Source organism: Scyliorhinus torazame, chromosome 18, assembly GCF_047496885.1.
Source record: "Scyliorhinus torazame isolate Kashiwa2021f chromosome 18, sScyTor2.1, whole genome shotgun sequence".
Classification (NCBI taxonomy): domain Eukaryota; kingdom Metazoa; phylum Chordata; class Chondrichthyes; order Carcharhiniformes; family Scyliorhinidae; genus Scyliorhinus; species Scyliorhinus torazame.
This window is the reverse complement of record NC_092724.1, coordinates 68,429,142-68,456,794: the sequence shown is the minus strand read 5'-3', so window position 1 is coordinate 68,456,794 and position 27,653 is coordinate 68,429,142. Positions and strand designations below refer to the sequence as shown.

The following is a 27,653-nucleotide window of genomic DNA, read 5'->3' as shown; positions in this document are numbered from 1 at the left end:
TGTTCTGCGTACAGTCCAGGCAGATCATTCTATACATGAATAAAAAATAGGACATACATAAATACACAATGCAAATACATAGACACAATGACAGGTAAAGCATACATGAGTGCAGTACTACTCAGTAGAGATGATGTGTGAAGAGACCAGATCAGTCCAGAACAGGGTCATTCAGGAGTCTAGTACAGGGGATGAAGCTGTTTTTGAACCTGTTAGTGTCCAACAATGGTAAGGAACACAGCTTCAAATCAACTGTCAGACAATCGAAATTTGAGACCGGAGGAAACTAGGTTACCAGCTAGGAAAGGATTCAAGAAACAGCGAGATACATTTCTGGACAAAGGGAAACTTTGCTCTTTCAGACTACATGAATGAATGAAAATCGCTTATTGTCACAAGTAGGCTTCAAATGAAGTTACTGTGAAAAGCCCCTAGTCGCCACATTCCGGCGCCTGTTCGGGGAGGCTGTTACGGGAATTGAACCGTGCTGCTGGCCTGCCTTGGTCTGCTTTCAAAGCCAGCAATTTAGCCCTGTGCTAAACAGCCCCGTATATGCCCGATATGAACATATCGTCATGACACCTTTGGCTAGGGCGTGGTGAATTCCAACCCCACCTGACCCAGGGTCGCAACACAAATGAACCTGAAGTTACTTAAATATCAAGGGCGGGATTCTCCCTTTCAGAGACTAAGTGCTGACTCCTGGACTGAATCGGTCCGGGTGTTCTAAGACTGGCAGGGGAAAGCAGAACTAGGGAGCATAGCCTCAAAATAAGGGGAAGTAAATTTAGGACTGAGCTTAGGAGGAACTTCTTCACCCAAAGGGTTGTGAATCTATGGAATTCCCTGCCCAGTGAAACAGTTGAGGCTCCTTCATTAAATGTTTTTAAGATAAAGATAGATAGTTTTTTGAAGAATAAAGGGATTAAGGGTAATGGTGTTCGGGCCGGAAAGTGGAGCTGAGTCCACAAAAGATCAGCCATGATCTCATTGAATGGCGGAGCAGGCACGAGGGCCAGATGGCCTACTCCTGCTCCTAGTTCTTATGTTTATGTTTATTTATGGAAGCGGCACCAGTCCTAGAGCAATTCAGGATCTCTTAATGGGCTAGCACCGGCACCATGTACAACTAGTGCAATTCCAATGAAAAACGCTGCCTGATTTACCGGAGTCAGGATTGGCACTCGAGAGGCTGTCAAGCTGCAGCCGCAGATTAGCACTCGACTCCCCACACACACTCATACCAACCAATAAGAAGGCAACTTGAAGAGCAGCACCCAGATTTGCAGATGCGGAGCTCGAGAACCCTGCTGGAGAGGCAGGGCACCCTTCTCCCCAGGTTGGGACGGAGGCTGCCACCTACGCTATACACTGTGCCTGGGTGCAGGTGGCAGAGGTCGTGAGTTCTGTGGGCCCCACTGCCAGGGCCGGCCAGCAGTGCCTAAAAAGCTGCCTGAACTCCGCAGGACAGCCAGGGTGAGTAGACACACGGATGGACGGACACGCACATGCCTGGGCAGACGGACGCACACGCCCGGGCGGAGGGACACACATACCAGGGCGGACGGATACCCGGATGGACGGACACAGTCCCTGGCCAACCCATTGGCTGCCCGCCAACCAATTGAACCGTATCCCTCCAATCTGCTGGGTGCCAGAAAGTCTAGGATTTCCTTTCTCAAATACAAAACTTGAGGACATAGTGCTCCAATTGTCAAGCTATTTGCAATATGGAATTCTGTACTTCCTCCACTCGACTTAAAGGTATGTCACAATTAATGATTCCCGGACCAAAAAAACCCAATAAAGATAAAATAAAGGAAAATGGGAACAAAAGGAAATCAAATGGAAGGGTTTGAACGATGTTCAAACGTTACGCTCATCACCAATTCAATTCAAAAAAGATGCTTAATGTTAGGCACAAAGAGATACTCACCATCAGAGGATTCATTGTCAAGACTTTTCACATCCTCAGCAATAGAGGGTTCAGTAAAGAGATCATCCAGAGACTGAATCTCACTCCGTTCAGATGGTGAAGATGGGAGTCGTTTCACAAACTTCATTCTTGGAGACTGACTCACAGGAGAGCCCACACTTGGAGGAGAGGGCATTCTCAACTGGCCCCTTGGATAGTTTCTCAAGGCAGACTATATGCAAACAAATTGCAAGTCAATGAAGATCAGGAGTTAGAGCATGTCAGGAAGTACAATCAAACATTTATAAATCCACAGAAACAAAACAAGTGTTATACCGAAACCAAGGATTACACAGAATGGGATGGGTTTCAGTATCTTATTGAAGCCTGATGCTCCAAATATCAGTTACGCTTCACCTTCCCAGTTACAATGGCTCTCAATACCAATAAATAGGCAGTCATACATTAAATCTTGCACATTACGCTAGAAAGGTGGAAAGTAACAACAGTTCCCTCAAGATCAAAAAGATTTCTCCAGCTCTTACTTGCAATGCAACTACTGAACAAGGGAATTCTCATACAAAGCCACTCCAGAGACATAGCTGACGCTTTTTATTCCTGGTGCACCTGGATGAATTGGGCATGGTGAATACAACCTTAAAATTTGCCGACAACACAATAATAACAGGTTTCACGAACATCGAGGAAGTCTGTGAAAGGTATCACGCAGACCAAGAAATTAGTGGACTGGATAGGCAAGTGGCAGGCGTAATTTAATGTTGGTAAGTATGGACTGGTGTATAACACAAAAGACGCTGAACCGTCTGGATGAAAATAAAACCAAGGGTTGAAAAACAGAATTTCCGGAAAGTGCAAGTACAGAGGTATACAGTACAAGGGTAAATAAAAAACAAGTTCACTCTTCTATAGAAAGGATTGTAAAGTCTTAGGAAGAAGCTATCGTGGATTAATCACAACAATGTCAGCGATAGGAAACCACCATAAGAAGACTAAATAGTGGTTCAGAGAAGACTAAAAGAGCAGATTGTTACATTATGTAGGTTTTGATCAGTGATTGGGAAAGACTATCATCAGGTTGGGGAGTAAATTATGAGTGTCCTCTATTTGAAATAGGGAGTGAGTCAGGAGGTTGAGAAATCCCATGACACAGAGATATGGAAAGCCAAAGCAAGTGAGTGGCTGACATGGAGTCCATTGCAATGTTTAAGGGAAAATTGGATAAACGTTTGAAACAAGGGAGGATATGGGAGTGTGTATTGGCCATGGGATTCATGTTGGATTGCTCCGTCAAAGATCTGCAACAAACAAATAGGTAATTGACCATGTCCAACAGTATTTTTAATGCTGGGAAAGATCCAGTTGTGTTATAAACCGAGGTTTGGAGGAAGCATTAATATGGACCTGTCTGTTTTATGATACAACTACTATTTTCCTGCAGCACTTGCCACAAATAGCTTCAAAGCATGAGATGAGAACAGCATAACCCAAACAGGCAGCTAGCTGCTCCAAGGCGGCACAATTCAGCCAGCTGATAGACTAACTCCACAGGATTTCTGCTGTTATGCCCAGATCTGACATACACCTCTGTACCCAGCTGAATGACTGACAACCATGGTATTTCTCTACTCTGGTGCAATGTGGAACTCCAAAAAATACATATCTGTTGGGGTACCTCCCAAGAGTGGCATGTAATGGAACATTAGAACCTGAAGCTAGGGAAAGAAGAGATATGTGCCAACTTCCTCCAGGCCCAATCCACATCCACCCTATGTTCGGTCCCAAGGGATCCCAAGGCTAATTTTCTTTACTGGGCCCTATTGTACCCCTCAGTTCTCACAAGTACAAAATATGAGCACCCATTGTATTTGCTCAGCTGCGTGTGTGTACGGTTGCACAGCAGCCTGGAAGACATCATTTATGTCTTGTTCTAGGTTAAAAGCCATGCATGTACAATCATGCAATTAAATTTAAAGGACTCATACATTGCAAATCTGGCCTTGTATAATGGCCTTGGGTGACTATCTGTGTGGAGTTTGTACTTTCACCCAGTGTCTGCGTGGGTTTCCCCCCCGGGTGCTCTGATTTCCTCCCACAGTCCAAAGATGTGCAGTTTAGGTGGATTGGCCATGCTAAATTGCCCCTTACTGTCAAAAGATGTGTATGTTAGGTGGATTGGCCATGATCAATGCGTGGGGTTACAGGGATAGGGTTGGGTGTGGTCTGAGGTAGAGTGCTCTTTCGGAGGGTCAATAACAACATTGAAAACTCTACTAGCCACCTGAAAAAAATATCTAAAACTCTTTTAGCCATCTGACAACATGCACAAATCCTGTTAACGCATAATTTCCTTGCTCCCTGGCCTAAACAGTTTAAGCAATTCATTGAATTTAAACTTATTACTGTATTGAAATTGGTTGTATCCTTTTCTCCTCCCCGTCTCGCTAGCCCCCTCCACCCCATCTTTCTCATCAGAGAACTATTGAACCGAAGCAAAGTTATGGCGCAAGAAAAGGCCATCATTTCAGCGCTGGACAAAAAAAAGAAAAATAAACTAGCCGCTCATTTTAATCCCAGTTTCCAGCATCTGATCTGTAGCCTTGCAGACTACAGCTCTTTAGCTGCAAATCCAAGTATCTTTTAAATGAATTGAGCATTTCAGCCTCAACCACCAACTTAGGTTGTGAATTCCAGACATCCACCACCCTCTGGATGAAAATGTTTTTCCTCAATTCCCCCTATCCTTCTACCAATCACCTTAAATCTTTACCCCCTGGTAATTGAGCCCTCTGCTAGGGGGAACAAGTTTTTTTATGTCTACCCTGTCTAGGCGCCTCATAATTTTGTACACCTCAATTAGGTCACCTCTTAACCTCCTCTGTTCGAAGGTAAAACAACCGTAGCTGATCCAATCTCTCCTCATAGCTGCAGTTTTCAAGTCCTGGCAACATTCTTGCTAATCTCCTCTGCACTCTCTCCAGAACATTTATGTCCTTCCTGTAATGTGGTGACCAGAACTGTACACAAAATTCAAGCTGTGCCCCAACCAGCCTCATTATATCCCTGCTTTTGGGTTCAATACCTCGCCCTATAAAGGAATGCATTCCACATGTTTTCTTGAACACCTTGTCTACCTGTTCTGCTACTTTCAGGGGCCTATGGTTGCGCACTCCAAGCTCACCGACTTCCTCAATCTCTCTCAATATCTTCCGGTTTATTTGCCCTCCCCAAATGCATTACCTCACACTTTACAAGATTGAATTTCATTTGCCACTTCTTTGCCCACTCAACCAAAGCTTTGATTTAATTCTGCAGTTGACAGCTATCCTCTTCATTATCAAGTACAGAGCCAATTATAACAAAATATAATCTTTATTAGTGTCACAAGGAGGCTTACATTAACACTGCAATGAAGTTACTGTGAAAATCCCCTAGTTGCCACACTCCGGCGCCTGTTTAGGTGCACTGAGGGAGAATTCAGAATGTCCAATTCACCTAACAGCACGTCTTTAAGCAGTTGTGGGAGGAAACCGGAGCACCCGGGGGAAACCCACGCAGACACGGGGAGAACATGCAGACTCCACACAGACAGTGACCCAAGCAGGGATTGAACCAGAGTCCCTGGAGCTGTGAAGCAACAGTACTAACTAATGTGCTATCATGCCGCCCAATTTTTGTGTCATATTAAAATTTCTCAATCATGCCTGTCACATTTAATACATCATTAATATATACAACAAACAGCAAGGGACCAACACTAAGCCCTGTGGGACACCACTGGAAACAGTTTTCCATTCGGAAAAACATTAATCAACCATTATCCTTTGTCACTGGGCCAATTTTGGATTCAACCTGCCACCTTCCCCTGTATCCTATGAGATCTCACTTTTCTGACCAGTCTGCCATGTGGGACTCTGTTAAATGCCTTACTGAAACAGTGGACAATATCCACTGCATTACCCTCATCAATCCTTCTCGGTTATTCCTCAAAATAATCCTCCTCTTCCAAGTCTCTTTAACCCTCTCCCCCCCATCTCTCTACCCCCCTCCAGGCCTATAACTCTTAGTATTGTGTTTCTCCAATTCTGACCTCTTGTACACCTGCACCTCCTTCACCTATGTAGGCCTCTACCTCTAGTATTACCTCTATTTGTCTCGCTGCCTCTAACTCATCTTTCCTCTTCATGAAGCGTCTGGTCACTTGGCTTAGCATATCCTTGCGTGGTTCAGTGTGAATCATTTTCTGACAATGCTCCTGTAAAGCACCTTGGGGTGTTTTACTATGTTAAAGATGTAATGTAAATGGAAGCTGTGAAGTAGTATTGTGTAGGTACATTACCTGGTTACGCAACTTGGAACTGTGTTGTGGAGTCACATGTGATATTTTTGTGAGTTCACTTTCATCAGACAGTTTTAAGGAGGTGCCTAGTATCTTTCTCATTTGCTCCTCATCACTGTCAATTGTCACCACTCGAACTAAAGTTCGTTGGTTTGCATTATGCTGGTTTGTCTTTGAAGATTCCATTTCTTTTTTCAGACCCCTGACATTGTATTCCTGCTTTGTCACAGTATCTGCCATTCTCTTCAGGAATCTGCTCCCTTTTCCACTTAACTCGCTGCTTGACTTGGGGGAAAGTTGTTTCTCATCAGAAATGCGCAAATCCTCGTCAGAATCAATCATGTGTGCACTCAGTCTTTTGTTCATGATTTTGTTTTCTATTTGTGCTAGTCTGTTAAGTGCAGTGCTGGTGGATCTGACCCACGGCGAGGCAGCATCTGCTCTTCTTGTGTTTACCTCATTAGATTTCTTCAACATGCTCTTGCTCACCGTGGGACATTGCGACACTGCCAATTTGTTTGCCTTCTTCAAGAATCGACTGCCAGTCGATGGCAACTCCCTGATGCCTTCTGCTGGCTTTATAGTGGCTGCAGTTTTTGAATATCGATTCTCTTTCCATTCATTGTTCACCAAACTCTCTATTGAAAGGTCACTAATTTCATGCAGGTTGAATGGATTAATCTTCATGGAATTGTTTTTCCTATAGAGAGTGTCCATATATTCCTGCAAATACCAGAGTGACAATTTAGATAAAGGCTGCTATTGTTAGCTCAAAGAGAAAGTGTATACATTCAAGGAGGTTCAGCAGTGGAACACACATAGTTGATACCTGTAATTCCCAAATTAAGTTGAACCTAAGGAAGTGGCTTTAAGATGAAGTCTCCACAAGGGGGAATAGGCGGGAAGATAATTGTGGAGGGGCATATTGCGAGCCTTCCAGCAGTTAGATTAATAACTTTCTTAGGATACTATAGTAATAATAACCTTTCTTAGTGTCACAAGTAGGGTTACATTAACACTGCAATGAAGTTACTGTGGAAAACCCCTAGTCGCCACATTCCGGCGCCTGTTCAGGTACACTGAAGGAGAGTTCAGAATGTCCAATTCACCTAACAAGCACGTTTTTCGGGACTTGAGAGAGGAAACCGGAGCACCCGGAGGAAACCCATGCAGACACGGGGAGAATGTGCAGACTCTGCGCAGTGTCCCAAGCTGCAAATTGAACTCGGGTCCCTGGCGCTGTGAAGCAACAGTGCTAACCACTATGCTACCGTGCCACCCACTCCCACCCTGCCAGGAAATATCAGTGACAGGAAGGGTTCTATACATTTTCAAAGAGATAGAAGAGTGTATTTACTTCAGTTTTGTTGGTAATTCAGATAGAAGATGCACAATACTGTGGCATGTGGGCTTTTTTTATTATACCTTTAGAATACCCAATTATTTTCTTCCAATTAAGGGGGCAATTTAGCGTGGCCCATCCACCTACCCTGCACATCTTTGGGTTGTGGGGGCGAAACCCACGCAAACACGGGGAGAATGTGCAAACTCCACACGGACAGTGACCCAGAGCTGGGATCGAACCTGGGACCTCAGAGCCGTTAGGTAGCAGTGCTAACCCACTGCACCACCATGCTGCCCATGGCATGTGGGCTTAACTGATCACAGCTGAAGGAGCTGTTGGAGCCCTACAGAGTTAAAAGAGAGAAGAACAGAAACACAGACAGAAAAAGAAATGGAATGACCTACAAAGTGCTTATGTGGAGGATAGGAGGTGGTTAAATGGCAGAAGAAACAGAAATTAGAAACAATATTGGATATAAAGAGAAAAAAATCAAAGGGAGAAGACACAAGTGTTACAATTGTGAGGTTTCTAAGATTATTATATTTTGGGGCTGCAACAATAAATTTAGGTTAAATTGAAGGGGTCATGTGACCCATCCTGCAGTCTAACTGATGCTGAACCTAGGTGGTTTGATTGTCAGGGAAGGCTTGGATTGTTTTACGGAGGAGAGGATGCAAGATATTTATGCTTGGGAGACAATGGCAAAGCCTCCCAAGTATGCCATGAGTCTTCCAAAAGTCCCAGAAAATTGTTGGTGGTATTGGATTATAAATAGTTGTGTTGTGAATGGTCCATTTACTTCCAAAATAGTAGGGAGTTGGGATCAAAGATAGGTAGTTAGCAATTCTGCCCAAATACAATGCTAATGTGTTTCACGTTGCCATAAGGAACAGGACAAAGGAAGCCAATTGAGATAAGGTTACAGACTTCCCTACAAATCAATGAATGTATCAAAGACAAACAGGTTTGCTTGGGGTGGTCTGCAGCCATTTGAGAGGACAACGCCAGCCAGTCTTGCACATGAGCGGAGAAAATACTGACTCGATTGTTCACCACACAGGTGGGAGCTTGTATTCAGATTGAAAAGACTGGGTTTGTGAGGATTTAGAGGAGATTGGAAGAATCACCTAGCATGAAATAGAGGGAGATAATACAGTGCAAGCAACACAGTGGAAATCAGCTCTAAAATTAGAACCAGCTGGGAAAGATGAAGTGTCCACTTAAGGGACAATGTAGGACACAACTGTAGCAAGATATTTTCAGCAGTGTTAGAAGTTAAATGGGAAATTGTCTTTTCTGTAATTTAAAGTTGCCCAAGATGAAAATAGCATTTATCCAAGAGTGTTTCTGAGACATTTAGAATCATAGAATCATAGAAGTTTACAGCATGGAAAATTTGTTAGTGAAAATTTCAAAACCCGAAATCTTGAACCATGGAATTCTTTCAGTGTTAACTGGAAGTTTGATTTTCTCTTCTTTTTTTGGTCTCTAGACAGATTGTAACGTGAGACACATTTTGGTAATAGCTGTCAGGGTTGGGGATAGATAATAGACAGATGGAAAGTGAAAAAAAGAAACAAAACCAAGGTCATCAACCCAAGAGGGAGGTCGCAACTAAGCATGTCGAAAAGATATTTTTTTAAAAAAGAAAAGACAATTTTTTATTACCTGCAGTTCATCCCCAGAGTCATCAAAGCTTCCAGAGAGCTGAGTCTGGGCTCTCGCCAGGGCAGAACTCCTCAATCCACCTCTCCTGAACATCCTTACAAAAACAAAGCACAAGGTCAGGAAAAGGGAGTCACAATCCTGATCCTTTCAGGTGACCAACCATTTGTACAAAACAGATTCCCAGTCCCCTGTTGCAACCCGCTCTCAAAACAGCCCCTCGACAGCAACTTTCTCAGTTGTAGGGGATGCTTGCTAACTGGTAATTAGTGGTGTTATTTTTATGTATCAGAATTTAACTAAAATGTAAAGAAGAGTTCCTCAAGGTTTCCTGAATAAATATACCTCGTCTGGGCTGAGCTGGTGCAGTGAAGAGGACACAGCCTTATCCAGGACCACAGCATTGATCGTTATCGAAACCTCTATTGGTTGATACTGCATGCCGACTGGAACTGCTTCTGATTCTGTGGAGTTTTAAACAGCACTGAACACGATATATCAGGCAACATTCCCACACCATATGGATGAAGGACTGAAGAAGCAGTTGAAGATGGCTGGACACTAGGATCCCTACAGTGCAGGAGGTGGCCAGTCGAGTCTGCACTGATCCTTCAAAAGACCACCCTACCTAGGCCCAGTAACCCCACCCAACCTTTGGACACTTAGGGACAATTTAGCATGGCCAGTCCACCTAACCTTCACATCTGGACTGTGGGAGGAAACCGGAGCACCCGGAGGAAACCCACAAGTATGAACCCGGGTCCCTGGCGCTGAGGCAGCAGTGCTAACCACTGTGCCGCCATGCTGCCCAGTACCCTGAGGAACTCCTGCAGCAAAGTCCCAGGGATGAGATGATTAGCCCCAATCTTACTTGTGCCAGGTGTGACTCCAGCCAGTCGAGTATTCCCCCTGATTCCAGTTTTGGTGGGGATCCTTGATGCCACACTTGGTCAAATGTTGCTTGATGTCAAGGGAAATCACTCTCACCTCATTGTTTAAAAATATTTTATTCAAGCAAAATTTTCATTATAACAAACAAATCCACCAACAAACAACCTCATCCCCATCCTATCCTTAAACTATACCTAGACCGATCTCCCAAACCCCTTACCCGCCTTAAAGAAAAGAAAACTTTGGCAAACCCTTAACCCAACTAAGATGAACCCCTTCTCTTCACCGCTGATGGTAACCAACTCCCTAAAAAAGATGAAAGGCTGTCACCTCGAGTAGAACCCTTCCCCCAACCCCCTCAAGGTATATTTAATCTTCTACAGGTGTAGAAATTCCATCAAATCCCCCAACTAAGCCGAGGACTTAGGCAGCACCGGGGATCTTCAACCAAACAGAACTCGCCTCTGGGCTATTAGCAAGGCGAAGGCTAAGACATCAGTCTTCACCCCCGCCTGCAGCCCTGGCGAGTCAGACACTCTAAAGATGGCCACCAACGGGCTCGGCTTCAACACCCCATCTGCAGCGCTGGCGAGTCAGACACTCCAAAGATGGCCACCAACGGGCTCGGCTTCAACACCCCATCTGCAGCGCTGGCGAGTCAGACACTCCAAAGATGGCCACCAACGGGCACGGCTTCAACTGAACATCCAAAATTCCTGATAACGTATCAAAAAAGGAGACTCAGAAGCTGACAAGCTTCGGGCAAAACCAAAACATGTGTGTGTGATTCACCTGTCCCCTAGAACACCACCCACACCTATCCTCCACACCTGGGAAGAACCGACTCTTTCGCGCCCTGTGCACCATCTTAATCTGAATCAAACTTAGCCTCACACACGAGGGCGTGAAGCTGATCCTATGCAAAGCCTCACTCCACATCCTCCCCCTCCAGGACCAAACCCAGCTCTTCTTCCTACTTCTCTTTACCTCCTCCAACGAACCCTGCTCCATCAGCATCAACTGTCCATAAACTTCTGAGATCTTGCTTATGGATAGGGTGCTGGCCATGGCTGAACTCGGGGATGGCGATGGCACCAGAGGAAATAAAGGGAGTTCTTTGCGCAAAAATTCACGCACCTGCAAGTACATAAATACAAGTACTAAATACATTCCCCCTCGGGAGCAGCTACTTCTCCAGTAGCTCGTCTAGGCTGATAGACCTATCCTCCAAAAACATACCTCTAAACCTCTCCAACCCTGCATTCGCCCATGCCTTAAACAATGAGTCTGAGCAAGACGGCACAAAACTATGGTTTCTACAGATCGGAGCCAGAAAAGACATGGAACGCAGCTTGTAATGCTGACTAAACCGATTCCAAATCCACAAGATTACCACCACCAGATTAGAAGAGAATCTAGCCGGGGAAAAAGGAAGTGGCGCTGTAACCAGAGCCCCTTGCATGAAACCTCCTCCACCCACCCCCAAGTAGATTCCGGATCCTCAAACTACCCTGGCACCTTATCAATGTTCACCACCTAGTAATAACTAACAGGTAGGGTAAAGCTAACCGTCTCACCTCAACTGCCTGTCCCTCTGCGAAAACAACCTACGCACCAAAGGAGTCTTTCCAGCCCAAACAAAAGTAGCAGTCAACTTATTAACCTTGCAAAAAACATCTTGGGAAGACAGACTGAGAGAAACTGGAACAAAAACAAAAACCTTGGAGAATATTCATCTTCACTGTTTGTATCCTAGGGTCAGAGAGAAGGCATCCCACTTTCTCAACTTGGCCTTCACCCAGTCCACCAGACCAGAAAAATTGAGTCGATGAAGGGTGCATGGGCCACCCAGATACCGAAAACTAGCCTTGGCCAGAGGGAATGGCAGCCTTCCCAGGTCAGCTCCCCTCCCTGGGGGCTCACTGGGTTTTACTTAGATTTAGTTTGTACCCTGAAAAGGAGCGAAACCTCCTGAGCAGCTCCATTATCTTCCCAACATTGGAGGCAATGTCGGCAATTTATAGTGACAGGTCGTCCACATATAAGGACACCCTATTCTCCCTCACCTTGCGCTCTAACTCCTTCTATCCAGTAGAATGCAATGGCTAGTAGCTCAACTGCTAATGCGAACAGCAACAGAGATAATGGGCACCCCTGTCTTGTACCTCTACCCAATTGTAAATACCCAAACTCAGGGCATTAGTAATTAACCCTTGCGAAGGGGGCCTTGTATAAAAGCTTAATCCATGACACACATTTAGGTCCAAACCTAATCCGGCCCAAAATTTCAAAGAGGTATCCCACTGAACCCTGTCAAATGCCTTCTCTGCATCCATCAAAACAATCTCCTCCGGTTTGCTCTCCAAGGAGGGCGACAAACAACATTTAACAACCTCCTGATATTGGCTGACAACCGCCAGTCATTCACAAATCCAGTCTGCGCTTCCGAAATCATCTCTGGTAGACCGCGTTCTAGCCTCATTGCCAACACCTTTGCCAATAAATTAACATCAGCATTTAACAACGAGACAAGCCAATATGACCCACATTCCATGGGATCCTTGTCCTTCTTCAGGATCAAGGAAATCGATGCCTGTGTCAGCATGGGCAGTAACACCCCTCCGCCAATGGAGTCATTAAACATATCTAGGAAAAGCAGGACCAGCTGTCCAGCCAACTGTTTATATAATTCAACGATTTACCCATCCGGTCCCGGCACCTTACGCGTCTGAACTAACCTAATACAACTCATGATCGCTTCCAGCCCAATCTGCACCTCTATCTTCTGCCTTTTCTCCTGCTCCACCTCTGGGAAAATCTCTCCGTCCAAAAATTGTCTCATTGACAAGTCCCCAACTTGAAGCTCTAATTCATACAACCCACGATAGAAACCTCAAACACCTCATTCACCTTTTCTGGGGCAGAAACAACCCTGCCAACCGAGTTCCTGACCCGTATTATTTCCCAGGAAGCTGCCTGCCGCCTCAGTTGGTGAGCCAACAGACTGCTGGCCTTCTCCCCATATTCATAGAACATGCCCCTCGGGCAACGCAGCTGCGTCACCATCTTCCCGTGGTCAACAATTCAAATTCCATTTGCAACTTCTTTCTGTTTGCAGTAATCCCAACATCGGGTCAATCAGGTACTGGCAGCTCACCTCAAGAACGGAGTCCACCAGCCTTTGTCTTGCCACCTTCCCCACATGCCTTAAATAGGATTATCTCCTCCTAATCAATGTCTTCAGGGCCTCCCAGGGCATGGACGTCGAGGCCACCTCATTCCTGTTAAACTTAACATACTCCCCCCAATAGCAGAGGATAATCACTCACAAGACCTCTTATCCGCGAGCAACACCATGTCCAGTCTCCATGGGGGTCTCCGAGAGTGGCCCAGCTCCAACAAAAGATCCACAAAATGCAGAGGATGATCTGAAATAATGATCATTGAGTAACCCACCCCCTTCATCCCGGGAGAAGGGACCGACCTGCGACAAAGAAGTCTATTTGGGAGTAGACCCATGAACGTAAGAAAAAAGGAAAACTCCCTATTCCTTGGGAATCCAAACCTCCAAAGGTGTGCTTCCCCCATCTGCTCCACAAACACCAATAACTCCTTTGCCACCCCTTCCGACTCTACCTATCCAGGCTCAGATCTAAAACACAATTAGCTGATGAGAATAAATCTAGACCTGGGATAGACACCAGAACTCTGTTAATAAAAGCCGTGACATCCAAATTCAGTGCATACACATTGACCAGCATCATTGGCGTGCCCGCTAATAACCCACTGACTATGACATACCTCCCTCCTGGGTCCACTAGTGTATTGCCTGCCAAGAAAACCATCCTCATATTAATTAACACTGCGAACCCTGCGCCCTACAATCCAAACCGGAGTGTTTTAACGGCCTCACCCATCCCTTTCGCAAACCTGGTTTGATCCTTAATTCTTAAAATAAATGGGTAACACGGTGGCAGCACTGCAGTCTCGCGGCGCCGAGGTCCCAGGTTCGATCCCGGCTCTGGGACACTGTCCATGTGGAGTTTGCACATTCTCCCCGTGTTTGCGTGGGTTTCGCCCCCACAACCCAAAGATGTGCAAGGTAGGTGGATTGAAAAAGCTAAATTGTCCTTTAATTGGAAAAAATGAATTGGGTACTTTAAATTTTTTTTTAAAATTCTTAAAATAAGTTTCCTGTTAAAAAAAAAAATCACATCAGCCTTCAAAAATCTCAAATGCCCAAACACCTGGTTTCTCTTTACTGAGCCATTTAATCCCCTCACATTCCACGTTTTCAACTGGATCGGGGGGGGTCTTCACCCCCCCCAGCCCAGGATCAGTGTCTCAACCTGACCAGCTGCAGGCCCACTCCAGATGGTCACCAAATCCCCCATAAAACCAGCCCAACAACCAAGGAATCGTCACTGTCAGCAGTTTCCTCCCTTCCCCCAACGTCACCCGTCCCCCTGGAAACCAACCAATCAAAAAACAACCCCCCCCCCCACCACCCAACATAACTCCCAATCCAGACAAAACCAAAACGTCAAGTTCATTGCCGTACAATTTTTTTTTTTTTTTTTTTTAAGAGGATGCCACATGGTGACAAGCTGCAGATATCCCCATCTCCACTCCCGTTAACTAGCTACACCATTAGCCGGGTGACCCCCATTCAGGGCAAAGATCAAAGTAAACACAACAAAATATCAATGAACAACTCCCCCGCCCAAACTGAACTTTAATACAGAACCTTAGAGGAAAATGAAACACACCCAGTCCCCCTCCCCAAAAAAAACAATACTCAATAATACAAAATATCGTCCCCAACTCCGCCCCTTACGAACACCAACCGTCAAGCCCAAACATAGTTTGGGACTAGCTTAATGGTAAAAACTGGGCGGCATGGACTGGTTGGGCCGAAGGGCCTGTTTCCATGCTGTAAACTTCTATGATTCTATAGTCCTAAATTCTCCCCCATATTCTGAAAATCCCCTACCAGGTACAAGAACAGATGGACTTAACCATAAACAAGTCCTCAAATCACTTTAGTTCATCCCCAGTCTGTGCTTCCTGACAAATTCGGTCACATCTTCCTTTTAAAAAAAAAAATTTAGAGTCCCCAACTATTTTTTTTTCAATTAAGGGGCAATTTAGCGTGGCCAATCCGCCTAACTTGCACATCTTTGGGTTGTGGGGGTGAAACCCACAAAGATAAGGAGAGAATGTACAAACTCCACACGGACAGTGACCCAGGGCCGGGATCGAACCTGGGTCCTCAGCGCCGTATAGTTCACATCTTCCAATGCGTCAAAATAATAGACTCTGCGCTTGAAAGCTACCAAAAGACAAGTCTGGTACACCACACAAAACCTCACTTTATTCTTGTACAGTCCAGCCTTGGCCTCATTAAAGGCACGTCTTCTCGCCAGCTCGCCACCAAGATCTTGGTATATGCTGAAGGCATATGATGACCATCTACAGTCCCGATGGTCGTTCGCCCACCTCAGAATCCGCTCCCTATCCAGGTAGCGATGGAACCTAAATATGACCGTCCGAGGTGGCTCCCCCGATCTGGACTTCTGCCTCAATATCTATGGCATAATCCAACTCGGGGGACCCTCGCCCCCACCAACTTTCCAAACATCTTGGACACATAATCCGTGGAGTTGGAGCCGTCCAGGCCCCCCCCAGCATCCAACGATCCTTATGTTTTGCCATCTGGACTGGTCCTCCAGATCGACAACCTTGACCTTTAGCATCCTCCGCCAGCACAGTCATCTCTGCCTCCAATGAGGCAATCTGATCACAATGATCGGAGAGCGCCGCCTCCACCTTTTGAATGGTCTCCTTGTGTACCTCCACCTGTCCAACTTCTCCATGGTCGCCCGGATTGGGGCCAAAACCGCTTCCATTGCCTTCTTTAGATCCTCGGTCATGTCCTGTCGCTGCTTCCTAAATTCATCAGCCAGAAAGCTGAACAACATCTCGGTCGCCAATTGAGGGGTCCCATCCTCAGCAAAAGCCGCTGCTGCCATGTTTTTGTCTGCAGGGGTCAGAGCTCCAGATTCCGTTGACGTTCCCTTGCCCGACTTGTTTGGAGCTGCTTCTATTGGACATGGTAAGAATGGGGGGGAATCCTGTACTACTGAATTATTCAGTTTCCTCAAACAAAAACGCCCGTACATCGGGCAGAAAGGGCTGAATATCGAGCGCCCCATTGGAAGTCACATGTGTGCATCCGCTCAGCACATTGTCACCACCGGAACCATCTGGAATTCAGCTCTTTGTTCGGCCAAATCTGCAATGACGTTGAGAGGAGACTGGGCCCCAGTGAAATCTAATCTGACCATCAGTGAGCAGGTTATTGCTAAGTAAATGTTGCTTGTTAATAGTGTTGCTCTTTTTAGCCTTAACTTTATTACCTCTGATTATGTCACCTTTGCTCACGAGTCACCACGTATCTTTCTGATACCGCCACGTGGTTCAAGCTCGAGTTATGATTAATAAGTCAGCACACCGCTTAGTAAGATTGAAATCAACGGTCATTTATTATATACAACAATTAATGCTTACACAATAATCCTACTATCTATATCGAAACCTACCACTACTGGCCAATACTTAACTTTAGGAAGGGACCACCAGGTCAGGGAAACGAATGGCTTATCGAATCGGATCTGGCCCGCGGGATTCAAAAGGCCGATACGGGTCGATGGCTAGGAGTCTTTATCGGGTAGCGATCGCTGGAGTCAAACTTACAGTTTCTGGTCGATGTTCTTGCGAAGGTCGCGAGCAGGAGAAGGGAGAGATAGAGAGATCTGAACTTGGCCGCTCACTTTATAGGGCCCAGGGGCTTCCCGCCTCTCAGGGCGGCCCTTGACCCTGAGTCTCAAGTGATTGGACTTGTTCCCAATCACTGGGTTCGATATGCTCCAATAATGGGGCGATTCCTCGATCGGGGGGTAGTCGTTCACCTGTCTTTGTTTCGGCCACTGCAGGCGCCGACAGGTCTGGCCCGGCATTCAATTGCTAATATGTTGTAATTGTTCCCGGGGATAGCCGATTAAACTGCAGATGTCTGGGTTGATGTGCTGCTAATAGTCTTGAGTATCGATCTGGGCCGACTTTCCCAGAGCCGAATACGCTATTCTGTCTGCAGCTGTCCGTTTGTGTCCTGTTGGCTGCTTTTCCCATCAGCCTCTTCGGTTAGCCGTTTTAAATCGGGTTTTGGCCAAATTAATAGGGAATCAGCCATTTTAAGTGGCTACAGTCCCTCCTTGTGATCCTAACGCGAAGCGTGAAGGATCACATAAATTTTGTCCTTTCCGTCCCCTGACCGGGGGCGATACCTCCTACATGGCCACTATTCTGACCCTAGTTATGCACAAAAATTTACCTAAACAATTCTTGAGGGTGCTATGTCAGGCAGGGGCATGTATCTAAAAAATGAAAAATTGGAACCTCTAATTTTACCTAAATACACTCATTACGCATTCCATCATCCTATCTCTCTAAAACATACAACAACAATCATAACATTCCATATATTCTTTCCTGGCTTGGCAGTCAAGCACAGTATCATACATTTTTTCTTGTTATAGGTAGTTTTGTACATCTTTTATTTACAGGAAAACGCAAGTGCTTGTTCTTTATTTTTGTATTATAGGTAGCGGGGGTCTGGGGTCTGGTCATACCCGAACATAGGGGATTGGATCCGATATACCGGGGTTCGAGTGCGGTACGCTCTCCTTCTCCATTTGCGGAGGCGCAGAGTCTCTACTGCACAGCAGAGTATTACCAACGCTAATAGTGCTTCAATAACGTACGACAGGGAGTACCAAGTTATGAACTTGGCACACCAGGATAGTGCAGCGTGGCTGGTGACTGGGCCCTCGGTACTGCGGGGCAGTGAAACATTAATGGCAGGGGGGTTTGAAGTAATGGGGTCTGCGTTCCCGCGCAACCAAATGTTCAGTATAAAAATCTTGATCACGATGAAAGAAGTCCTCATGGCTGTCCTCTTTCTTTTTCTGTCTTTGTGTTCTCTGTTTTCTCCGGTCCTGGAGCTTCTGTAAAACAAGCATAGTATCTGTAACTAACTTGGTATAATATCCGGTATGTTAGTATGTCTGTCCTTCGGGGCCAATTATTCCCTTATAATTGGTCACTCTATGTGACTCCCTCATTTTTTTTTTTCAAAACAAATGTTAGGACACGGCACACTTCCCAATAGTGGACCAGTGCTAAGTTTATCATCCAAATGTTCTAGAATGTAAATAGCATTTGGCAGCAACCCAAAGGTTGCCTAAATAAATAAAACTGTTTTTGAAAGGAAAAGGTCGAATGAGGTGCGTATGGGCCGCGACGGGTAAGATTTGGATGGAGTCCCCGGGTAGGACGGCTACCAATACCGTATCTCCCCTACCCGAGCGTTTTTTTACCAACGGGGGGGGTTTCCCAGGCAGGGCGGGTCTCACGCCGTTTCTCCACTGCCTGAGCAACCGACAAGAACGGGCAAAAGTGTAGTCATCATGGTGGGGTTGCTGCTGTGATTCTCCCATCAAATCAGATCGGGCATCTGGCCTTGAACCAGTACCAGCTGAAAAGCTGGTGCTGTGCTTCTACCATCGAATCAGAACGGGCGTCTGGCACTTGGACCAGTACCAGCTGAAAAGCTAGTTCCTCTGAACGAGCGTGTGGTGCTGACCAGGTATCTGTGGACAAGTTGGTACCATTGTGGTATCTGTGGACAAGTTGGTACCGCTGAAGAAGCGTCTGGCCGCGGTGGGTCTCTGAGGCAAGTCCTCAGAGGTTTCGGCAGAACGGGCGTGTGAGAAAATTCTCCTGTCGGACGAACAACACTTAAACAAACATACAAACAACGTAAACATCCTGCAGGTTCCATCAGGAAGGACAACACTTTTCACCAAGTGTCTCCTTTAAATCATCATGTGGACACCTCAGTTCTCTGTTGCGAACAGGGTCGCAAAGGGGTTGGCGGATTGGGGGTCTGACTCGAGGTCGTCCCCTTCTCCCGGGTGCCAAATTCTGGAGTGAATTAATGTTGAGAGGGCTGCGTGGTATGAGTTGGGGTTGCTCTCGTCGTTACGGACGAGTCTGTAGAAGTTTTTTTAAAAAATATATATTTATTAAAATTTTTTAACACAATTTTTCTCCCTTACAAACAATAACCCCCCCCCCCCCCCCCCCCGTAACAAAAAAAAAAAATGGGAAATCGCGCAGAGCAAGATATATACATGGCACAATGATATATTTACACAGCTTTGTACACTGGCCCTCACCCGTATGTGCCAGTTTCCCCAACCCTTCATGTTATCTCTTGCTCATCCACCCTCCCAGGCATTGCCCCCTTTCCCCCCCCTCCCCCTCCTCCCAGGACGTCCCCTCCACCCCCTCTCCCCCCCCCCCCCCCCCCCCAAGGTTGCTGCTGCTGCTGACCGACCTTCCTCTAACGCTCCGCGAGATAGTCTAGGAACGGTTGCCACCGCCTGTAGAACCCCTGCGCAGACCCTCTCAAGGCGAACTTAATCCTCTCCAACTTTATGAACCCAGCCATATCGTTTATCCAAGTCTCCAGGCCGGGGAGCTTTGCCTCCTTCCACATTAGCAAGATCCTTCGCCGGGCTACTAGGGACGCAAAGGCCAGAATGTCGGCCTCTTTTGCCTCCTGCACTCCCGGTTCGTCCACAACTCCAAATATTGCTAGCCCCCAGCTTGGCTTAGCCTGGACTTTCACCACCTGAGATATTGCTCCCGCCACTCCTCTCCAGAACCCCTCCAGTGCCGGGCATGACCAAAACTTATGGACATGGTTCGCCGGGCTCCCTGAGCACCTTCCACATCTGTCCTACCCCAAAGAACCTACTCAACCTCGCCCCCGTCAAGTGCGCTCTGTGGACCACCTTAAATTGTATCAGGCTGAGCCTGGCACACGAGGAGGAGGAATTAACCCTACCTAGGGCATCAGCCCACAGACCTTCCTCGATCTCCTCCCCCAGCTCCTCCTCCCGTTTACCCTTCAACTCTTCTACCAGCGCTTCCCCCTCTTCTTTCAACTCCTGGTGTATTTCCGACACCTTGCCCTCCCCGACCCATACACCCGAGATCACCCTATCTTGAACTTCTTGTGCCGGGAGCAACGGGAATTCCCTCGCCTGTCACCTCACAAAAGCCCTCACCTGCATATATCTAAAGGCATTTCCCGGGAGTCAGTAGGAGTTGTCGCGGTGCCAATGGCGTTCGTCAAGTTGTGTGGGGATAAAGTCGGGGTCGTCCGTGTGGCTCGGTGGTCGGTGGTGTGGTTTGTTTAAGAAAGTGATGAGGAAGGGGTCACTGGAGTCGAACTCGGAGTCGCTGGGTGTGGGACCAGGATAGTAGGGAGGCGTGCTGTGGCTGTCGTCGGAGTCACAGTCGCTGTTTCTGCTGCTGCAGTCTGTGGGCGTTCCGGGGCGGAGTGTAAAGTTTGTGGGTGGAGTCGGGGGCGAGTCCGTGTCTGGGCTGGACGTGGAGGGGGTTGGTGTGGTCACGTTGGCTGTGGGCGGGGTTTGGTCTGCTGCGTCAAGCATGACGTGGTGGGCGTGGTTTGACTGTGCTCCATAAGCCTTTAGCTAGTTTATGTGAAACCACGCAGTCTTACCATTTTGGTATTTGATTTTATATACCGATGGGCTTACTTTATCCGTAATGGAGTACGGACCCGAGTATTTCGGAGACAGAAATGTGCTGGGGTTATACACAGACAACATCACTTGCTGTCCTATATTATACTCCGTTGCATGTACTGCCTTATCAAAACAGGCCCTGCTCTGTTTCTTTTTAATGCCCAATTTAACAGCGGCTGCTAACTGAGCCGTTTTAACATTTACAAGTAATTGTTCAACGGCTTTCTCATGACTGAGGGCCGTAACTTCAGGGCTGGTCAGGTCTAAACCCAACAAGTACTCTGTCCCTTTCATGGGGCGTCCGGTCATGAGGGTGTGTGGGGTGAAACCTGTGGAGGTGGAAACAGTGTTACGCAAAAACATCAGTGCAAAGGGGAGGACCGAATCCCAAGTGGTGTTGTTCTGCTGGACCATTTTTCTAAGGGTGGTTTTTAGGGTCCGATTCATGCGCTCCACTATACCACTCGATTGAGGGTGGTACGCAATATGAAATTTTTGGGTTATGCCAAATATCGTGAGGACGTTCTGCATGACCCGTCCCGTAAAGTGAGAACCTTGGTCCGACTCAATACTGCGGGGGAGTCCCCATCTTGTGAAGATGTGGTGGGTTAGGATTTTGGCGGTGGTTTTCGCGGTGTCGGTGCGGGCTGGAAATGCTTCCACCCACTTTGCAAAAGTGTCTATGACTACCAGAACATATTTATAGCCATTCCTGCAAGGGGGCAATGGACCTATAAAATCGATCTGGAGGTTAGTCCAGGGGCTGTTAACGGGTCGGGTGTGGCTGACTGAGCCTTTTTGGCATATCTATCTGGGTTGTTCTGAGCGCAGATGAGGCAATTCTCAATGTAATGGGATACATCCTCTTTGAGATTTGGCCACCAACAAAGCTGTTTGAGGTGGGCTACGGTGGGTTCAATTCCCTGGTGACAATGACCATCATGGAATAAACAGGTTATTTGGTTCCTATCCTGCTCAGGAACTACATAAAGGGTGTCCTTTAGCACCACACCGTCATGTGTGGTTATTGCATTTCTGTACCTCTCGTATGAGGCTGGAAACTTCCCTTTCACGATTTCAGTGAGAGCGCTATCCTGCTTCTGGGCCTCTACTAGATCTTCAATCCTAGTCTGCGCGACCTGAACTGCACTCACTGGCGCACTCACTGGGGCGCTCTCAGGGGGCTTCCAAAAGTACCCATGTCTGGATCCTGCCTTAGCCAGTGCGTCGGCTTTTACATTTCCAGGGGGGGGAGGAACGATGGTGGCTGCGGACTTTTGCCAAAGGTCCGGTTCTTGGCTTTTTCCAAAATATGGCGGAGTAATGGGGCTGAGGGGAGGGGTTTCCCATCCGCGGAAACAAATCCTCTTGTTTCCCAGAGGGGCAGAAATTCAGTGAGGCTGTTGCACACGTATAGACTGTCTGAATACATGTCTGCTGGGCTGGGGAAGGAATCTGGGTGCTCTACAATGTAAGTGATGGCCGCAAGCTCTGCTGCCTGCGCGCCTAAGTGTCCGGGTAATTTTAATGCAATTTCCTCGAGGGCACGTCCCTGCGCGTCCTCCACATAAATCCCACAACCTGTTATGCGTTGCCCATCCAGGACTGTGGAAGATCCATCCACATAAATCCTAATGGGATCACACGTGTCCGGGTGAGGGGGGCTTTGAGATGGAGTGGCTAGTTTTCTGGGGGGTGTTTTCGCGATAAAGGGGCCTGTATTATGGTGGGGCGAGATGATTTCACACTCATGGGGGGTTCCGGGGTAATGTAGATTGTCCGCTAAGCATGTGTGTGTTTTGGTCCGTTTGACTGTGATGTCCCGTCCTTGTAAGAGAAGGGTCCACCTAGCAGCGCGGATTTGGCTGACGGTACCGCCTTTAAGTCATCCGTCTAGTAAAAGTTGGGTGGGGGTGTGCTCGGTCAAAATGGTGATGGGGTTCAGTACGGTAATGTATGAGAGGTACTGGACTGCCCAGAAAACTGCGAGCAGGTGCCTCTCACAGGCTGAGAATCCCTGCTCCACAGCATCTAAAATTCGGGAGGCATAAACCACGGGTCTTAGCTGGTCGTGCAGTTCCTGCAGGAGCACGGCTGAAAGGGTGCGGTCTGTGGTTGCTACCTCTATGGCGTAAGGGGAAAGCGGGTCATGAACTTGTAGTGCGGGGGCGGCTATGAGTGCCTGTTTTAATGATTCCACAGCATCCGTATGCTGCGGAAGCCACTCCCAGGGGGCTCCTTTCTTTAAGAGCTCTGAGAGGGGCGCTGCCTTGCTGGCAAAACCGTCGATGTGGTTTCGGCAGTAGCCAACCAGTCCTAAAAACGACCGGAGGGCTGAAACGTTTCGGGGAAGGGGCAATTTAGCGATCGAGTCAATTCGTTTTGCTCGATCTCGCATTTGCCGTGTGTGATAATAGTACCCAAATATACCACTTTCTCTTCCAATATCTGGGCCTTTTTGGGGTTTACTTTACAGCCAATGGAATGTAGTAATTCCAGGAGTTCGGACAGAAGCTCAATGTGCTCTTCCTTCGTATCTGTCTGCAGTAGTAGATCGTCTACATACTGTACCAGACATTCGGGGCGAGAAAATTTCGCTAGTCCATTTACCAGCTGTCGGTGGAAAACGGAGGGGGGAGTTGTGGAAGCCTTGTGGCAGGCATGTCCACGTGTACTGCTGCGCTCTGAAAGTGAAGGCAAATTTATACTGGCACGCCGTTGCCAATGGAATGGACCAGAATCCATTACTGACGTCCAAAACCGTGAAATTTCGGGCATGGAGTCCCTGTTTGAGCATGGTCTCGGGACTTGTTGCAACGGTGGGGGCTGCTACGGGGGTGACTTTATTGCGTTCCCGATAATCAATGGTCAAGCGCCATGATCCGTCGGACTTCCTTACTGGCCAAATCGGGGCATTATTAGTTGAGGCTACCAATCTTAGGACGCCCTGCTCTAATATACTTTCTATAACCTTTAGGATTTCTCCCTCTGCTTCTAGGGGGAATCCGTACTGCTTTTGGGGTCTAGGGTCCGGTCCTGTTATTTGTACGGACCGGTCATCCATCCACAGTCGTGTTTGTGGGTCGCGAATGATGCCCTGTTTTTTTGCAGGACTGCCCTAACCTGTCGGTCCGTGCTGAGTGTGGTGGGGTTGAACCAAAACTCGCCTACTGCGCTAATTGTGTTCATATAATCCCCTATATTGAGCGTTGCGGGGGCTCTAGCGGATTTCGCCATCTTCCAGACACACCGGTTGACTGGATCGAAAGAGAGGTGATGAAAATTCATGAAGTCGATCCCCAAAATGTGCTCTGCTGTTGGGGGCAGGTCGACTAACACTACGGGGTGTTTTGTATTAATGGTTCCGATTTGGATGGGTACAGGGGTTGTGATATGTCCCTGCTGTGAGTGGCCGGTGGAGCCACTGAGGGTGATAGTGGCTGTGGTGGGCCAGGTGTCCTTACCAAGGGTGGAGGAATTTAAGGTTGTGCGGGACCCTCCTGTGTCCCAGAGAAGCTCGATCGGCTGTCCCCTAACCTTTGCTGCGACTATGGGTCGTCCTGACCTATCCCAAAGGGTATCGCAGACCCAGCTGGGGGAGCCTGTACGGTCAAGTCTGTCTGATCGGACTGGGCGCTAACGCTATGTATGGGTTCTGCTTTTTTCTTATTGATAGTGCCTGTCTGCTGGGCTCTCTGTGGCTTTTTAGGGCCATTGCATTCTTTGGCAAAAATGTCCCAATTGTCCGCAATTGTAGCATTCTTGCGGTTTTGCTGGGGGGGCTGCTCTTTCCCTCGTTTACCCAGGCGGGGTTGTGAAGAGTGGTTCTTACTGCCTGCACGTCTGTGGCGGCTTGTTTTTCCTCAGGGGTTCTAGCTGCGGGTTTACTGTGAGCCGCTTGTTCCCAAACGCGGGACAATCTTTTGACCACCCACTTCTCATTATGAGCCTCCTCCGAGGGGTCATAATTATTACAGGCATTCTGTCCTGCTTCCGTAGCATGGGAGATAAGGGTGCGGGTCCATTTGGCCATATCGTCTACGGACAAATGGGCACGGTCTACATTTCCGAAAACGGCTTCAAAGTGAATCCACAAGCGTCCTGCGAACGCTGTGGGGTGTTCAGACTTTTTCTGTCTGCACTTATTTAGACCGTCTACGGGGTCGCCCCGGTTATACCCGATCGCATCCAGGATCGCGGTATGCATTTCTGCAAGGGTGCCTCCTCCTACATTCTGTGGGTCGGGGAGGGCTGCTGCGACCGATGGGTCTAAGCTGAGACCTGCTCTTTCTCATCCAGGCTGTACATGGTCGCCTGGTGTTTGACTGTGGCAAAGAAATGGTGTGGGTCTGAAGCGGGGAGGAACGGTGTGATTTTAGCACACGCGTCCCGTAATTGGGTCACTGTGAGGGGGGTGGAATATAAGACTTCCGCCTCGTCTGCTGTGCCGGTGCAGTGGGTTGTTACAGGGTTCATGGGAGCCTGTATTACCTGCTGTGTGGGGGGTGGGGGTGCTCTCCTCCTTTGGGGCTTTCCCTGCGCACATGTTCCCTGAACATATCTCTGCGCTGTCTCTTGCAGTTCTTCCCAATCAGGGCCGTCTTCCTGTTCTAAACTTTCCCCAAAGGTGTCTTGGAATCCCTTTTGGACAGAAAGCATTGCTTGCAGGTCTGCAATTTGCTTTTGACACTTTGCATGGTCTAAGGTACTCTGCCTTTGTTCCGTGGTTGCAGCGTGGAGCGCTCTCAAGGCTGCCTTGAAATCACTACATTGCTTCTGTAGCGTCTCCACCTGCTTCTCTGTCTCTTTCTTAACCAGGACGGCACGCTGCGTGTCCTGATAAGCCTTCTCATACTGGGATTGAAAACTGCTTAAATGCACCAGACAAGACTGGTGACCCCGTTTGGCGTCAGCCACCTCTTCGTCCTTGGCTTCTAACTGCCTTTTCAATTCCAGGTTCTCTTTTTCCATCTCGCATACATCGATTTTACTCATACGATGTATGCCTTCTATTTCTTTTCGGAGCGTCCTGACGACCTCCTCTGTGCCTCGCAATTGTGCCATGCAGGGCATGATTGCCATCGGCTTGCGCGCTTTCGCGAAGCTTTTCTTATGAATCTCACTCATGTTCTCCCACCAAGTATGCCCTATACTTCCGGGACCTGAGTCGTCATTATTACAGAAACCGCTCCACACGGGCCATCCTTTGCCCTTCAGAAATTTGCGAATTTCCACTTCCCAAGTGGGACACTGTCCCACTTTAATGCTGCTGATCGGTGCGACCGCAAATTCTTCGGGGTTCATGAGGCGTTGCATTGCCTACATGGCCATCTCTCTTATCTGCTCGCTACGTTCAAATTTGGAACAAGGGGCTAAGGTGGTGTCGTAGATGCGGGTACGGCTTGCGCTAATTTCCGAAAATACCGACTTCCGACAGTTTTGATGCAACAAAAAATCTATCAGTTTTACCTTATAACCCTGTTAGTTACGCATGCATACACACACTTCCGAATTGTGAATTATTAACCAGAACCGCTTGAACACTTGTGGGGGTTTTTTTTTTGTTTGCGATTGGGTTCTATTCAAATTTTTGGGGTTCTCCCGGAGTGGCCAATGTCGGGTCCCGGCGGAGTCGCCAATTATGTTGCTCTTTTTAGCCTTAGTTTTATTACCTCTGATTATGTCACCTTTGCTCACGAGTCACCACGTATCTTTCTGATACCGCCATGTAGTTCAAGCTCGAGTTATGATTAATAAGTCAGCACACCGCTTAGTAAGATTGAAATCAACGGTCATTTATTATATACAACAATTAATGCTTACACAATAATCCTACTATCTATATCGAAACCTACCACTACTGGCCAATACTTAACTTTAGGAAGGGACCACCAGGTCAGGGAAACGAATGGCTTATCGAATCGGATCTGGTCCGCGGGATTCAAAAGGCCGATACGGGTCGATGGCTAGGAGTCTTTATCGGGTAGCGATCGCTGGAGTCAAACTTACAGTTTCTGGTCGATGTTCTTGCGAAGGTCGCGAGCAGGAGAAGGGAGAGATAGAGAGATCTGAACTTGGCCCCTCACTTTATAGGGCCCAGGGGCTTCCCGCCTCTCAGGGCGGCCCTTGACCCTGAGTCTCAAGTGATTGGACTTGTTCCCAATCACTGGGTTCAATATGCTCCAATAATGGGGCGATTCCTCGATCGGGGGGTAGTCGTTCACCTGTCTTTGTTTCGGCCACTGCAGGCGCCGACAGGTCTGGCCCGGCATTCAATTGCTAATATGTTGTAATTGTTCCCGGGGATAGCCGATTAAACTGCAGATGTCTGGGTTGATGTGCTGCTAATAGTCTTGAGTATCGATCTGGGCCGACTTCCCCAGAGCCGAATACGCTATTCTGTCTGCAGCTGTCCGTTTGTGTCCTGTTGGCTGCTTTTCCCATCAGCCTCTTCGGTTAGCCGTTTTAAATTGGGTTTTGGCCAAATTAATAGGGAATCAGCCATTATGTTATGTAGGGGAGCTCAGGGAGAGGCTGGGATGGATCATCCAGCATTTCTGGCTGGAAATGTTGTAAATGTTTCAGTTTTTGTCTTCTGAACTGATATGCTGGGCTCCTTATCATTGAGGATGCGGATGTTTGTGGAACCTCCTTCTGCTAGTTGCTTAACTGTCCATCCCTATTCATCACTGGATGTGACAGGACTGCTGAGCTTTGATCTAATCCAATGGTTGTGGAGTTGCTTTCTCTGTGCTGAAGTGTAATTGAGTGACACTTATAATCAAAAAAGTTGAGACCAAC

The 27,653-nt window shown here is 47.5% G+C and overlaps 1 protein-coding gene across 5 annotated transcripts in view; it reads right to left on the bottom strand.

The window, feature by feature from the left end:
* The window catches only part of c18h19orf44 (chromosome 18 C19orf44 homolog), a 70,186-nt gene that overhangs the window by 41,346 nt on the left and 1,187 nt on the right, over window positions 1–27,653 (bottom strand). For 3 of the 5 annotated variants that reach the window (XM_072482843.1, XM_072482844.1, XM_072482845.1), the window contains 4 exons: window positions 9,628–9,746; window positions 9,286–9,379; window positions 6,273–6,995; window positions 1,937–2,147 (listed from right to left, as the gene is read on the bottom strand). In XM_072482843.1, the coding sequence (XP_072338944.1) occupies window positions 1,937–2,147; window positions 6,273–6,995; window positions 9,286–9,379; window positions 9,628–9,686 (1,087 nt within the window). In that variant the 5' untranslated portion in view covers window positions 9,687–9,746. The remainder of the gene's footprint in view (window positions 1–1,936; window positions 2,148–6,272; window positions 6,996–9,285; window positions 9,380–9,627; window positions 9,747–27,653) is intronic. The other 2 variants (XM_072482847.1, XM_072482848.1) reach the window with 1 other exon arrangement.